The 14,035-nt window shown below is 35.2% G+C and overlaps 1 protein-coding gene across 1 annotated transcript in view; it reads right to left on the reverse strand.

Annotated features, from left to right (window-relative positions):
- The window catches only part of Itga4 (integrin subunit alpha 4), an 83,430-nt gene that overhangs the window by 54,254 nt on the left and 15,141 nt on the right, over window positions 1-14,035 (reverse strand). Inside the window, 7 exon segments of the mRNA XM_076865564.2 lie at window positions 867-1,004; window positions 1,093-1,155; window positions 2,148-2,233; window positions 3,458-3,587; window positions 4,816-4,883; window positions 6,902-7,031; window positions 7,123-7,229. Coding sequence (XP_076721679.2) covers window positions 867-1,004; window positions 1,093-1,155; window positions 2,148-2,233; window positions 3,458-3,587; window positions 4,816-4,883; window positions 6,902-7,031; window positions 7,123-7,229 — 722 coding nt within the window.

A 14,035-nucleotide genomic window follows, 5' to 3' on the forward strand; every position in this document is an offset into this window, starting at 1 on the left:
AAGTGCTATGAAGCCATTGATTAAACAAGGGCACAAGTACCTTCTTGAAACAGATTTTACTTTTTTTGAATCCTACTGAAAGACAATGTGCCCTAAGAAATGAACCAATTTTCTCACAAGTCTAAGCTTGTTTTCAAATCAAAGGAACAGGCCAAGAAGATCCCATTAAGGCCCTATCAATTCTTTGTTTTGATTTAATGTCAAGAAGCAAGGCTGGCAAGATAAGACCAGCAGAACTCTTCAAATTGAAACATCAAGTCATCAATTTCTATTCTAAAACACTGCCTATGATTTAAAATTTAACTATAGTCACTAATCACCTATTTAAAAAAATATATTCACTTTGGAATAAATCATGATAAGAATTTCAAATTCTTATCAAGAACATTATCTACATAAATTGTGCATTAATATTGTATCAAACATCTTATTTCTAATTGCTTTCAAATCATGAAAAACTTATAATTTTTATCTTCTACTTCCAGTAATATTTTATAATTTCTTGAATCAAAAAGACCTTAACTATAGAACCACTTAAAAGTCCACATTCTGAAGGCTATATAAAAATCATTCTTTTGAATTAGATTTGTGTCAAAATAAAACTAAATGAAATTTCAAGTATACAGTGTGTTCACTGTGAATGGAAAAATTCCATACCAATTCATGTCATATTTCTGGGGTAACCAAATGAATTGGCTGGCCACTCAGAACCATGTTCCATTTCTCTTTTAGACAGTATTAAATTTTTTTATTTTTGTCAATACAATAAGCCTAAGAATCTACAGTCTCAAAATCTTGGAATAAGAAGAGTGTCAGTTTCAGTGGTAATTCACATGTGGCTTCCAGTTGCAGGCAATCATACATACCAAACCAGAGTTGAGGTACACGAACACCCTTCCTTCCTCCCTGATGGCACTCTGCATGGGAGCTCCCACGAGGAGGTCTGAGAAGCCATCTGCGTTGAGGTCCACAGCACAGACAGATGCTCCAAAGTATGAGCCAAGCTGTCCCAAAGTAAATCATACCCAGTCATTGAGAAAAAGGCAAGTACTTAAAAAAGCCCCTGGTATACCAAAGGTAGAGATATATTACCTTTTTACCTTTCATTTCATGTAAGATGTTTAGCTCTTTTGCATCAATGCTGAATATATATGCCTGCAAAATTAGAGAAAGAATTAGGGAAGTTTATACTAATATCAAAGTTTCTTTTTTAAAAAAGCAACTTATTTGAAGAGCAATTTTTCATAACATGTAGTTGTTCAAATATAAAAAAAAGTGTAGTTTCAAAATTTTTATAAAAACATTTTAGGGGCTGGGATTGTGGCTCAGCAGTCAAGTGCTTGCCTAGCACATGTGAGGCCCTGGGTTTGATCCTCAGCACCCAGAAAAATAAATAAATAAATAAATAAATAAATAAATAAATAAATAAATAAATAAATAAATAAAAAACATGTTAGTGACAAGAAAAGTTTAGGGATCCATTTTCACATTAATGTGCCTCACTTACAAAAATGACCCCAGAAATTATCTTTCTGATCCCATAGAAGGTACAGAAAATATTGTTTGCCTCACTGTTCAAAGCTAAGACTCAGAAAAACTGAGTGAGCAATGTTCACATAGTTATGAAGCAAAAATGAATCAAAATAACAATTTCTTCTTTCTTCTGGTCTTAGCAAAGGACATGTAGCTGACTCCCATTTCTTTTGGATAAATGTTAACCAGTAAATGTATTCCCTGGACAGCTTTCAAGAACTTTATAGTACAAACTATTTACTTATAAGAAAAGCCTCATTTAACTTACATAATTTTCTTTAAAGATTTTCTGCTAGATTTCTTCTAAAACCATATCTCTTTCCCAAATCCCATTAATGCAATATACTGTTCATCATTTCTAATCTTTTATTCCTTAGAATTTTTGCAATTCCTCCTTTGATATCATATTGCCTCATGCAATTCAGTTGAAGCTTTGTGAAGAAATAAAGATAGAGGGGCTGGGATTGTGGCTCAGTGGTAGAGCGCTTGCCTACCACGTGCAGGGTGCTGGGTTCGATCCTCAGCACCACATAAAAAAAAAACAAAATAAAGATATTGTCTCCAAAAAAAAAAAAAAAAAAAAAAAGAAATAAAGATAGAAATGGAATTCTTACTTTACCAATCTGCTCATGTTGAGGGGCTCCTCCAACTACCTCAGTAGTATGCCGACTCCGAAAGTGACCAGCTCCAACTGAGTATCCTTCAAGAAACGGGAAAAAGTACGAGGATCATCATTTATAGTGAGTTAAATAAACACTAATTCAGAGAATTAAATATGAGACCAAATTCAATACAACTATATTAAGCAGAACATTAAGAAGGCTTAGCATAATGCTGAATAAAACATTTATTATGTTTTAAGCAATTTTGATATATGTGTTATGAAACTAATAATATGGTTTATATTTTCAAGTTCTAGAAATTGAAAATATTATCTTCATATTTGGTTTGTTAGTCTCTGTTTAGCATCAGAGATTAACTTCTGGGATTATAGCTGAATTACTGGAGAGGATATAAGACATTTTAAGCTTTGAATAATAATCTTCCTAAATTTCAGCTTTTACCATGAAATCTTCCTACTGTGGTGATTTATAACTCTAATGGTAAGATTTTTTATGTGATAAAAGGCGTAATATCCAATTGCATTTCTTATAATACTTCATAATATCCTTCAATCATAAGAAAATGACAAATTATTGGTGAATGGGTTTGAGGGTTAGTTACTACTTGTTTTATTGTAATTATTTCCAAGTATAAAATGCTCAAATTTGAAGCATATACAGTTTAAGCAAATCTATTTTCTAAGAATCTACAGGAAAAGTATTTATTTTATTGTTATGGGAATTAACACCAGAACATTTTGCATTTCTGTAGAAACACAGATGATAAACTGTTCTACCACTGAATGATGAAATAATAACGAGCACCAGGAGAACAATGCTAAAAATAGTTAGATTCTGGAAATATCTATGAACTCACAAAAGGCAAAGGTTAACGAGCAATTTTTAGATGATGCTTCATAATGTCACTCCTTATCCAAAATGCTGGTGACAGTACCGTTGGCTTTCATTTGGTCTTTCAAGAAACTGCTTTTACATTTTCATACATGTGTTTAAGTGAGTTTACTCAGATACAAGTCTTACAAAAAGTTTCTGGGATATAGTGTGCACTCAGCTGAGACCACCTTTCAAATCACTTTACCTCATAAAAGTACAAGTCTGTTTCCAAAAGTGAACTGCAAAGTCACTTAATGTAGAGCCAGGAATTGTAGTCTAAGAACTCTAGCATGACAACTGGAGTCACAAATGTCAATGTAAAACATCAAGTTAACTAAAGTTTCATAGAATGTGTCCTTCAGAGAGTTTCTGAACAATTTTCCTTATTTGAACTTACTACTAACTTTAGGCATAGATTTTCACAGTACCTAAATAACTTCCAAATTTTACTTGATTGCTTTTGTCTAAAAATGCCTTGTATTTATTTGTAGTTATATTGTAGATAAAAAGAGAGCCAGTCCAATAAGATGATCCTGGGGCTCCCATCACAATTAAATCCTGTAAGAAAAAAAAATTATCATCACTTGAAAGTTAAATGTTACCACCCAAAACCTCCTCCAGATATACAAGATTATAAGAGTGAAGAGAATATATTTTTAGAATGAATTTCTGAAATATGAACATTTTACCAAAAACATCAGAGGAAAGTCAAAGAAGCTAACAGATTTCCACCTAAAAGAATTTCAAAGAAGAAGCTCTGCAACTCTCACTTCACATTTATCAGTGGGTTTTAAAAAGCAAAGATAGAATCACTGAACACTAGAGTAAGCTTTGGAGAGAAAGGTAATGTGGTTTCTGTTAAAGAAAATTGAACATAATTCATTAATGCTCATTATGAAAATAATCATGTGCTGCCAGAGAATAAAAGCAAGACTTAATTTATTTCAATTTGCAAAAGAGCACTGATAATTTCCTTTATGATGTTGGCTTAGGAAATAAATTAGTCCACTGGAATTTGGGACTAAACAGGAATTGAGGCAAATTCCAACAGAAGGAAGGTGGACTATGTCTGGTATATTCTATTCTGAAACCTGCAGTGATCAAACTGATATAGCATATTTCTAGATTTTACAAATGATCCTGAACTTTAAAAAGTCAACTTACATATAAACTAAAGACAGCAGTATAAACATTTATTAATAGTTAACATGTCCAGAAATTGCTAGCCCAAAACTTGATGCAGCCTGGTCTTCATGGAGTCAAAAAACATTTATGCATGCATAATGGACTTTTAAAAGAAACTGAGAGAGTTAGTGGTGAAGTATAACTGTGGCCTATCATAGTACACCCTCAAATTTTAGAAGGAGAATAAAAGTTTGGGAATATATCTGATTTAGGAGGACATTATTAAACTCTTAAATTTCTTAACTATTATCATTTTAATTGAAAATCTTGGAATCACACTTCTTTTCCCCTTAACTAGAACTTAAATACATGGATATTCTCAATACCTAAGTTAATAAAACAAATAATTTGCTACTTTTGATTTTCATTAAATTCTAGATGAAAATAATATTCTTTAATACAAATCTTAATTGGTTTTTGTGTTATAGCCATCTAAATATGTATGAATATTTAGCAGTAAAAGTCAAGTTGTAATATAATTTAAGAGACATTATTAAGATGTTACAGAATTTTTACTTCAAAGCCTAACATTCCTCTAACTTTCTGAAGAATTAAAGGTTCAAAAGTAATCATTCATAATAGTTAATTTTTGGATTATTACCTCTGTATAAAAACTAGATATTCCAGCTTGACATGATGCAAAATTTTCTCCAAATTTTCTCACATAATCTAAAATGAGATACAAACAATTCAGTGTTACATCTTAAGATAAAAATATAACCTGCCATAATTTTTTTCTTGGAAATACTTACAAATATGCCTTTTAAATTCTACATTTCATACTACTTCATTAAAACTAATAGTAATTAATGTAATTTAAAAATCTCACAATCTTTTATTAATCTTTAAAATATCATCATGAAATGTTAATAAAAACCCATCTCTTGGTGCTTCTTCTTCATGGGAAGAAGATGAAGCATATGCTAGAAAATTTGTCAAGGAAGTATCTGAGGCAGAAGAAGGCATTGTAACTGAACCCACATTACACTTATAATTTCAAGGTAAGCATTATATTCTGATGTACATACACATACATGGTAAAATGGGTGCTTCATCAAATCAACACATCCATTCCCTCATAGGGACCTTTTGTGTGTGTGACTAAAGCAACCAAAATCCTTCTTCTTGGCAAATTTATAGGACATGCTATGCTATATTAAATATAAGTCCTCATGCTGTATATTACAGATCTCTGAATTCACTCACTCACTACTGCAACTTTGTCTTTGTTTCCTAGATTATTCCCAGTTGAAACATTCAAGACCTGTAGGGAGATGGAAGGTGTCTAGCTACAAAGCCCTTGTGAATGAATGCTTTCAGAATTCACGAAAGAGACATAGCTTTGCTTCTTCTGAAGAACTGACATAAGAACCTCTCTCTATGAAAAGAAGGGTCAGGGAAACATCTTCTTTTTAGTTTTGATAACAGAAAACTTAAAGAAGCTGCTATGGCACTTATATTACCATTTGCTGCTATAATTTTTATCACTCTTTTCATATCTTGCCTGATCCTATATTCTACAATTTTAGGGTATGGTTTTAGGTTTATGTCATCTTGAATTTTTTGGTAAAATGTGGCTAGATATATCTAAGCAAAACTAAAATTCTCCTATGAAAATGTTTAAAAGTGTAAATCATAACAGACAACAGAGGGTAGGTAATAAATATACAGATGCTCAGAATGAGTTGTATAATAGAGAATATTTCTTTTTTATTTTATTGTGTCCACAGGTAAAATAGAAATATTTATAATATAAACTTCTCCATGACATCAAATTCCAGGAAGGAAAGATCTCAAATAGCATCAGAATCAGTAACTGAAACAAGTACTTGGCCTACTAAGTTTTTCCTGTTAATACCAATTTTCTTTAGATGCTAGGTTTTTGGTTTTGTTTATTCAGTTAGAAAAATTGGAAATTGGCATTCATATTTCTTGGTTTTTCTTGGTATTTCTTGGTTTTGTAAAGATGTATTTTTAGAGTTTTAATTTTGTTGCAAATACCATTTTAAGAGTCTAATGCTCGACCGACTGAACTAGCCAGGTACCTACAGATACCATTTTAAATGGTCTGTTGACATTTGCCCCTCACTTTGTTTTCCACAGTTGTTATATTCTAGTTCTGTATATAAAATACCTATAAGATAGAAATCCCAAAGGAAAGATCTTTCACACTTAAGATCTTTCTCCTGCTGTTCAAGGAATAGATATGAACTGGAGGGGAAAAAAAGAAATGGTGAATGAGAAGAAAATGCTTACACTTATGCTTTGGATCCTTTTGATTACCACTGAAAGCTAGAGGTAAAGCAAGAAACTACTCTTTTTCCAATCAGATTTTTAAAATGCAATTTTATAATTTAAAGTATTCAATATTTGCTGGGCATCATACTCACTTATGATGAATTAAAAATAAATTTAGTGCAAAAGTGGGTAATTACAAACTAGCTTCCATCATTTCTCAAATTGAACTGTAGAATTTCTTTTTCTAAAATCAAGAAGTACAATTGTGAAGACTAGTGCTACCTTTTATTGGATAAAGTAAAGGAATACTTTGAACAGTTTAAAATACAACAAATAATTCAAAGACTTCCATCTTCCTTGCTAAACTTCCAAATCTGAAAATTAAAAAAAAAAAAAAAAGTTGCTCACTTATTTCTCTTGTTCTAGTTGATATCAAAATTATGCCTTACCTTGGTAACATGGAGCCATTCTCTTACTCAGTTCTGTTCGTAAATTAGAAGGCATTCCATAGCAAATACCAGTAGGGAGCTTATTTTCATTCCTGATGTAAAATACATTTTTCCACCTATGCCCACAAGCCTGATAAAATAAAAGTAGAACAGATTATGTGGAAATTGCATCCATGATATCTGATTTTAGAATTGATCAGTGGGCCAATTTCAATACCTACCACAATGGATCCATTCTCTCCTGGTTGTCTGGAAAGTGTGACACCCAACCACTGATTATCTCTCTCTTCTAAACAAGTCTTTCCACAAGGTTCTCCATGAGGGCTACCTAGAGCATTTGAACAGGAGTTTTTCCATTAGTTGTCTTAAAAACAATGTTATTGTACAAGAGCAGAGACAATAAATGTAGACACTCATTCCCAATGTTTTCCCTTCAACTGCTTCTCTCATCTTAAAATCAGTGCATAGTTTTCGGGTAAATGTGAGTCAACTCTGTGCTAACATATTGTTCTCTCAAGCAAGAGAACAATAACCTCTTTTCTCATACAAGAAGGAATTGTAAAAATTACCTCCAATTGGGAGAAGGGACAGGAAAGGGGAGAAAATGCAAAATGAACTTAACAAAATCATGCTACGTTTATATATAAACATACTACAGTGAATTCCATATTTATGCATATGTATGAAGCAATAATCAAAAAATAAATACATAAGTGAAAAGACAAGAAAAAGAAATGACCTCCAATTGATAGAGAGGCAGCCTCAATGATATGGGTTGTGGGGAAGCCCACTTAAAAACCAGCATAGTTACCACAGACACAACTGCAGTGTTTGATACCTGGAAAAGACTTTGCGTTTTAGTTTTGACCATTTATCTAGTGAAATAAGCAACATTACCAGAGCACTTTGTATAATGTTTCCTGTATGGTCCTCAGCAATTAAGACAGAGTTTATTGAATCCGGAAAGTGATGACTGAGCATGCACAAAGTGGAACATACAATTAGCATACTAATAATGCACAGCAATTTAAAACAAACTGCTCGATGTTTCACATTTAGTGGAATGTGACTCATATTTTCAATAAAGATAAAAAGACTTGGGAAGCTAGATTATTTTAAGTATAAAAGAAAAACCTTCCCAAGTCTTCCCAAGTCATCATTTAGGCAAATTCATAAATATCTTGGGGCTCAAATCTAGATAAAATATGCATGTGCTGCTTCCTACTTGTAAACCATAAATAAAAAGTGATCTTTTTCAGTGATGATCTTTTTCATTTATTTGCATGACTTCATTTGTAGCTGGATCCTATTAGAACTTTTATTAAACTGATTCTAAATAAGTAATTTGAGGGAAGATATAGTATTTTCTCCCTGCTTTCCTTCCCTCCCACTCCTCTCTCCTATCTTCCTTCTGTTCCTAATTTTAACACAGAACCTTCTTTGTCCACCTGAACCAGACTTTTTTTTTTTTTAACTTAATTGCATCTCTCTTAGTTGACTCTTTTTTTTTTTTTTTTTAATATTTATTTTTTAGTTTTTGGCGGACACAACATCTTCGTTTGTATGTGGTGCTGAGGATCGAACCCGGGCCGCACGAATGCCAGGTGAGCGCGCTACTGCTTGAACCACATCCCCAGCCCTCTTAGTTGACTCTTGACAATTTTATTTCATCTGTGCTCAATTCCAATGGCAGATAAATACATTAGGATAAATTTGAATACAGATGTGGGACTTGTGTTTGTTTACTTAATTTTAAACACTGTTACCAGGTACCAAGTTTTATACATCTATAGTGAAACTCTTTATATCCTTCTCTATATCATTAAATGTTTTCTCTAACCTTATTACCTTGACCCTTACCTACAACATCCAGGGCACACTTGGAATATCTACATAGACAAGGCTAATATTTCGGAAGAGAAACAATGTGCACTAAATCTCCTGGGTAGAAGAGATTTTGCAAGGGAAGCAATAGGAAGATATTTATGAGTACACTTGTGGGCCTCCAAAACATAATTCAGGAGAAATACTATCCTTAAGCACAGCTGAACTGAAGAAAGATTCTCAGCCACTCCTCCAGAGAGTCTGAGTCAGGGGTCCAGGTGAGGCCCTGGCTGCCCCAGGTGTTGTGATGGTCAGGAACACTGTTAGAAGGGAATGCGGATCATGGTTTTCTGGCTACGTTGAATAATGACAACTGGAGAATAATGACAACTCCCACTCGTTGGTAATGACTTCGAGTGGGGACTAAATGGAATGGAGACTAAGGGCAGGCCTAGAAAAAGAACCCTGGGCTACCTAGCAATGTCTGCTACTAGAACAGGAAGGAAGTCAAGCCTTCATAAAGTACAGGGTCCAGGAGGACACAGAGGTTTCTGTGGTCAATACAGGAACCAAAGGAAGGTAGGAAGGAAAGCAAGAGAGAGGTGAAGAGTGGGGAAGAGGGAAGCAGGGAGGAAAAAAAAGAGAATGTTGAGTGGGTAAGGTTTAACATAGGGGGTTATTAGGTTCACATGATGCCAAACCAATAAAACCCAACTGAAAAAAGCTGGCAAAAAGAAATTTTAGTTTTCATCGTGATGCAGTTTTCAGTTTGACTTTTCACTAAAATCACCAGCTTTTATTTTTACTACTATCAAAGACATATAATCAACAGTCATAAGTAATTTGAGGAAAGAATAAGATTCATTAATTTTCTCCCTGCTTCCCTTTCCTCCCCCCTGCTCTCTCCCACCTTCCTTCTTTTCCTAATTTTAACAAAGAACCCTCTATGTCTACCTGAACCAGATTTTTTTTTTTTTTTACTTAATTGCATCCCTCTTAGTTGACTCTTGACAATTTTATTTCATCTGTGCTCAATTCCATCTACCTGAGGTTGAAGTTCCTGTTATTTAACCCAATAAACATAGCCATGAATTTCCTCTCAGAAAATATCAATCATTTCTAAAATCAGACTCAACAGAGTTAATTTTCCTCCTGCTAATTTGCCTTTGTTAAGGACTGGGAAGGATGGAGGTCACAAATATGGTACATTTAATTGTTATGGGCCAGGCTATAATGGGCAATGACCAAACAGATTCCATTTTACCCTGAGACTCCACTTCATGAGAACTTCCCGCCTCTGTACCCATCAATAATTGCTTAGCATAGCATGTTTGGCAACACAAAAGGGCAATTCTTATACAATGTAAAATTGTTCTCTTTTTGGTTCCCTTTTCTTTAAATCTTTAATTTTAATTTATGAGTTTATATGTCAATTTTGGTACCAAACACATGTAGTCATGACAATACGCCAATGTACATACATACACAAAACAGACATCCATAGCTTATTTTTCAAAACCTATTAGATTGAGAGCTAACCCATGTAAATTGGCCTGTGAATGAATCAGAGTGTAAAAGAAACCTTCATAGTTAGATAAAATAAGTCTGATCAGAAAAAAACATATTAATCTAGGTGTGGCAGATTAAAATTATGAACTTAAAAAATGTAGACTTTAAAAGCCTTCCTGGTCTCTGTCCTGATGTGGTCCCTCTCATCCGAGGTGAAAAGAGTTAAGTGACAAAGGCCAGTGCCCTATCCCTCCCTGCCTGCTTTCACTGGTCTCCTAAGGAGAACCCCCTCAGTTGGGGTCCTGTTCTAAACCGGTTTTTCTGGTCTCTTGGATGGTGGCCACCAAAATCTTAGCCTGGAATTCTGAAAAACATTTATCAGCTAGACTGTCAACAGTTAAAAAACTTTTGGGTCACCTCCAATAGTTGGAAGTTATTCTGAAAACCCCTTTATTTTTGAAGTTTTCTGTGAATATCTGGGACTGATTGAGAGACAAAAGCCAAATTTCCTAGACAAAATGATGCTTTTACATACCTTAGAAATGATAATCCTATAAAACTCTAATTCTAATCTGCCCTCTATAGGAACTGATATTGTCTACTGTGCTGGCCACCTGGCCCAGTTCCTAAATGGAAGCAATTTCTAGAAGGCTTTTTTTAACTTTAGCTTTTACTTTGGACACCTATTGACAGCCATTTACATTTCAATGCAAGCTTTCCAGAGCACAATTAAAACCTTTTTAACCATTTTTTTTCCAGGTTGGTTTGGATTAGGTTTAAGGCTAACAATTAGGGCTGGGGTTGTGGATCAGTGGTAGAGCCCTCACCCAACACCTGGGAGGCCCTGGGTTCGATCCTTAGAACCACATAATAAATAAATAAATTAATTAATTAAAGGTACTGTGTCCAACTACAACTAAAAAAAAGAATATTAAAAATTTTTTTAAAAAAGAAATAAAAGGAAGATGAGAGACAAGAATTTAACAAGGCACTGAGTGTGACTCAAGTCTGAAGGTGGTGGCAAGTCACTGATGGGTCAGGTCTGTAAAAATAAAAGGAAAGTGTCTCTCTAGGGCAAACAGTTCAAATAATCTTAGAAACAAACTGAAAGCAAACTGAGGTAGAAATTAACACAAACCAAAAAGGGGACAAACAAAAACAAATAACAACCAACTCAAGTCAAAAATACAGGACAGACATTATCTCCTTCTTCGGCTGGACCCCAATCTTCAGACTGCCCTCACAGTGTATTTAGCAGAGTTCTCTGGGCCTTGACTAAGACCTCTTCAGGCTCAAGATCACCTTGGGCATTGCAGTCAAGCACTTGATACAGTCAAGTGGATTGATAAACCCCCAAAGCAGAGCCCCTGACAATCAGGTGCTCAGAACGTCTAAGCAATTACAATCAAGTCAAAGGGAGAGAAGAAATGAGGTAGTTCCCAGCACATGCAGTTCCATCCTCCTTCAAAGCCTCTGGATTGACAGATGTGGGCCACACCAGAGCTTTCATGGGCAGGCACAAATGGGTCACCACAGGAGATCCAGACCCTCACAAAGCAGAGAGCTCTCACAACTAGAGAGGGCGGGAGCTCTGTCTGCTTCAGAGGATTTAGGACTCAGGTATACCTGAGAGCCACAGCCTTGACTGAGGTGATCATTTTCCTAGGGCCTCCAAAATGTTAAGGCGAGATTGCAATAAATCACTGAATTGATCTTAAAGCAGGGGACTGAACCTTTATTCACCAGCCAGTGGTCTGGATCCACTAGCTGGCAGGCCAAGGGTCAGGCTGCAAGTCTACACACTTCAAACCCCTTCTGGGGTTTGAGTACACCTTTTATAGTCCAAAACCATATTATTCATAAATGGCGGTTGCTATGATTCAAACCATAAACAAATGTCATGACATCTAAAATCCTAAGCAGAAGGGGGAGTGGGTCAAAACGTCCCTAGTTGAGTACAAGTTAAAGAATGGTTACTAACATCTAGACAATCTCTGATAGGGTACATTGTCCAAGAAAAATGGGAACCAAAGAGAGAACACTTTTACACTGTATAAGAATTGCCATTTTGTGTTGCCAAACATGCTATGCTATTGATGGGTACAGAGGTGGAGTGTTCCCATGGAAGAAGCATTTCTTACATGACATGGAGTCTCAGGGCAAAATGGAATCTGTTTAGTCATTGCCCACTTGGCCTGGCCTATAATATAATGGATGCTATTATTGAAACTGCATTCAATATCTAGTAACAAATTTATTCTTCTACAGATAGTGACTCAGAAGTTTAAAAACAAACAGTCTAGAAACAAAACACTATGAAAATTACTTGATGAAAATGTCCAAAATGTACTTATGTGAAAGAACAGAGTATGGTCAGCATCCCTTTCATAGCTGTTTCCTGAGTTTTCAAACAAAGGCTAGACCCCGTGCCCATCAATAGATGGATTAAGAAAATGTGGTGTATATATACACAATGAAGTTTTAATCAGTCATAAAGAATGAAATTATGAAATTTCCTGATAAATGGATGAAACTAGAACACACGCTAAGGTAAAATAAGCCAGACTCGGAAAAATCAAGGGTCAACTGTTTTCTCTCACGTGGATGTTAGAGCAAAGTGAGGGAAAAGAGGCTGGGGTCAGATATCATAAAAATACAGGAAAGATCAGTGGAGTAGGTGAAGGCTGAGAGGGATATAGGAGGGAAGGAAAAGGGGGAGGAAATATGAAATAAACTTACTTAAAATCACACCATATGCATGTGTGAATATACCAAGTGAATTCTACCTTTACATATAGCACTAGCCAAAAACAAATGAGTAAAAGGAAGACCAGTAAAGGAAGGAGAACAGAGGGAAAGGGAAGAGAAGGGAAAGTGGGAGTCACTGGGGACTGTAGTAAAGTAAATCAAATTCCATGCCTGTTGATTTTGTCAAAAATGAACCCAACTATTATGCATAACTATAATGCTCTTTTAAAAAATGAAGGCCAGAGACACTCTTGCATTGAGCTGTTTTTAATTTAATACTGTCTGCTACCTTCTCCTTGAATTTGCTCACCAAGTGACATTACAATGTCCTCCCTGCACAGTCTCACACTTAACTGCTACCCTGTCCCACTTTAACATTGCTCCCCTCCAATCCCTTTCTCTCTATGCCCAAGCCTCCCTCAGACCTCTGGGAGTAGGGCTGCTCTGTCATTGGGTTCTTCTAGAATGAGTCTCATAATGAAGTCCTGGGTCTTTATTTCCAAAGTAGCTCATGCCCTTTCCCTTCCCTCCTCCTGATACTAAGTTAAAAATAATGATTTGGGGGAACAGAAGAACAACCCTCCAGAAGCCACAAGAAAGAGATTATTTACCCAAGAATAAATGTAGTAAAAGCTTTCTCATGAATCTAGTGGTAAGGCTGATTTACCCCTGAGTGGAAAGAGATTTCAAATAGAAAAAACATGTGGTAGATGTGTATTCAGGGAATAAAAGGGTGGGGTTAAATGTCACTAGAAGTAATCTCACGTATACTTGTTACTGTGTGGTTCTAAACAATAAATGCCTTCTAATTCATGGATAAGATTTCTGGTTTGGGGATCAAACCCAGAGCCTTGTGCATGCAAGGCAAGCACTCTACCAACTGAGCTATATCCCCAGCTCCTGGTATTTGGTAATTAGCTGTCACATGTACTGTTAATCTACTCTTGGATAACAGAGATTCCTCCCAGCATCAGCAGTCAAGGGCCCTTAGACACACAGGATGTGATCACTCAGGAAGTTTCCATGAAATTAATATCCTGTAGGAAGAACGCT

This window comes from Callospermophilus lateralis, chromosome 9, assembly GCF_048772815.1.
Source record: "Callospermophilus lateralis isolate mCalLat2 chromosome 9, mCalLat2.hap1, whole genome shotgun sequence".
NCBI classification, from domain to species: Eukaryota; Metazoa; Chordata; class Mammalia; order Rodentia; family Sciuridae; genus Callospermophilus; species Callospermophilus lateralis.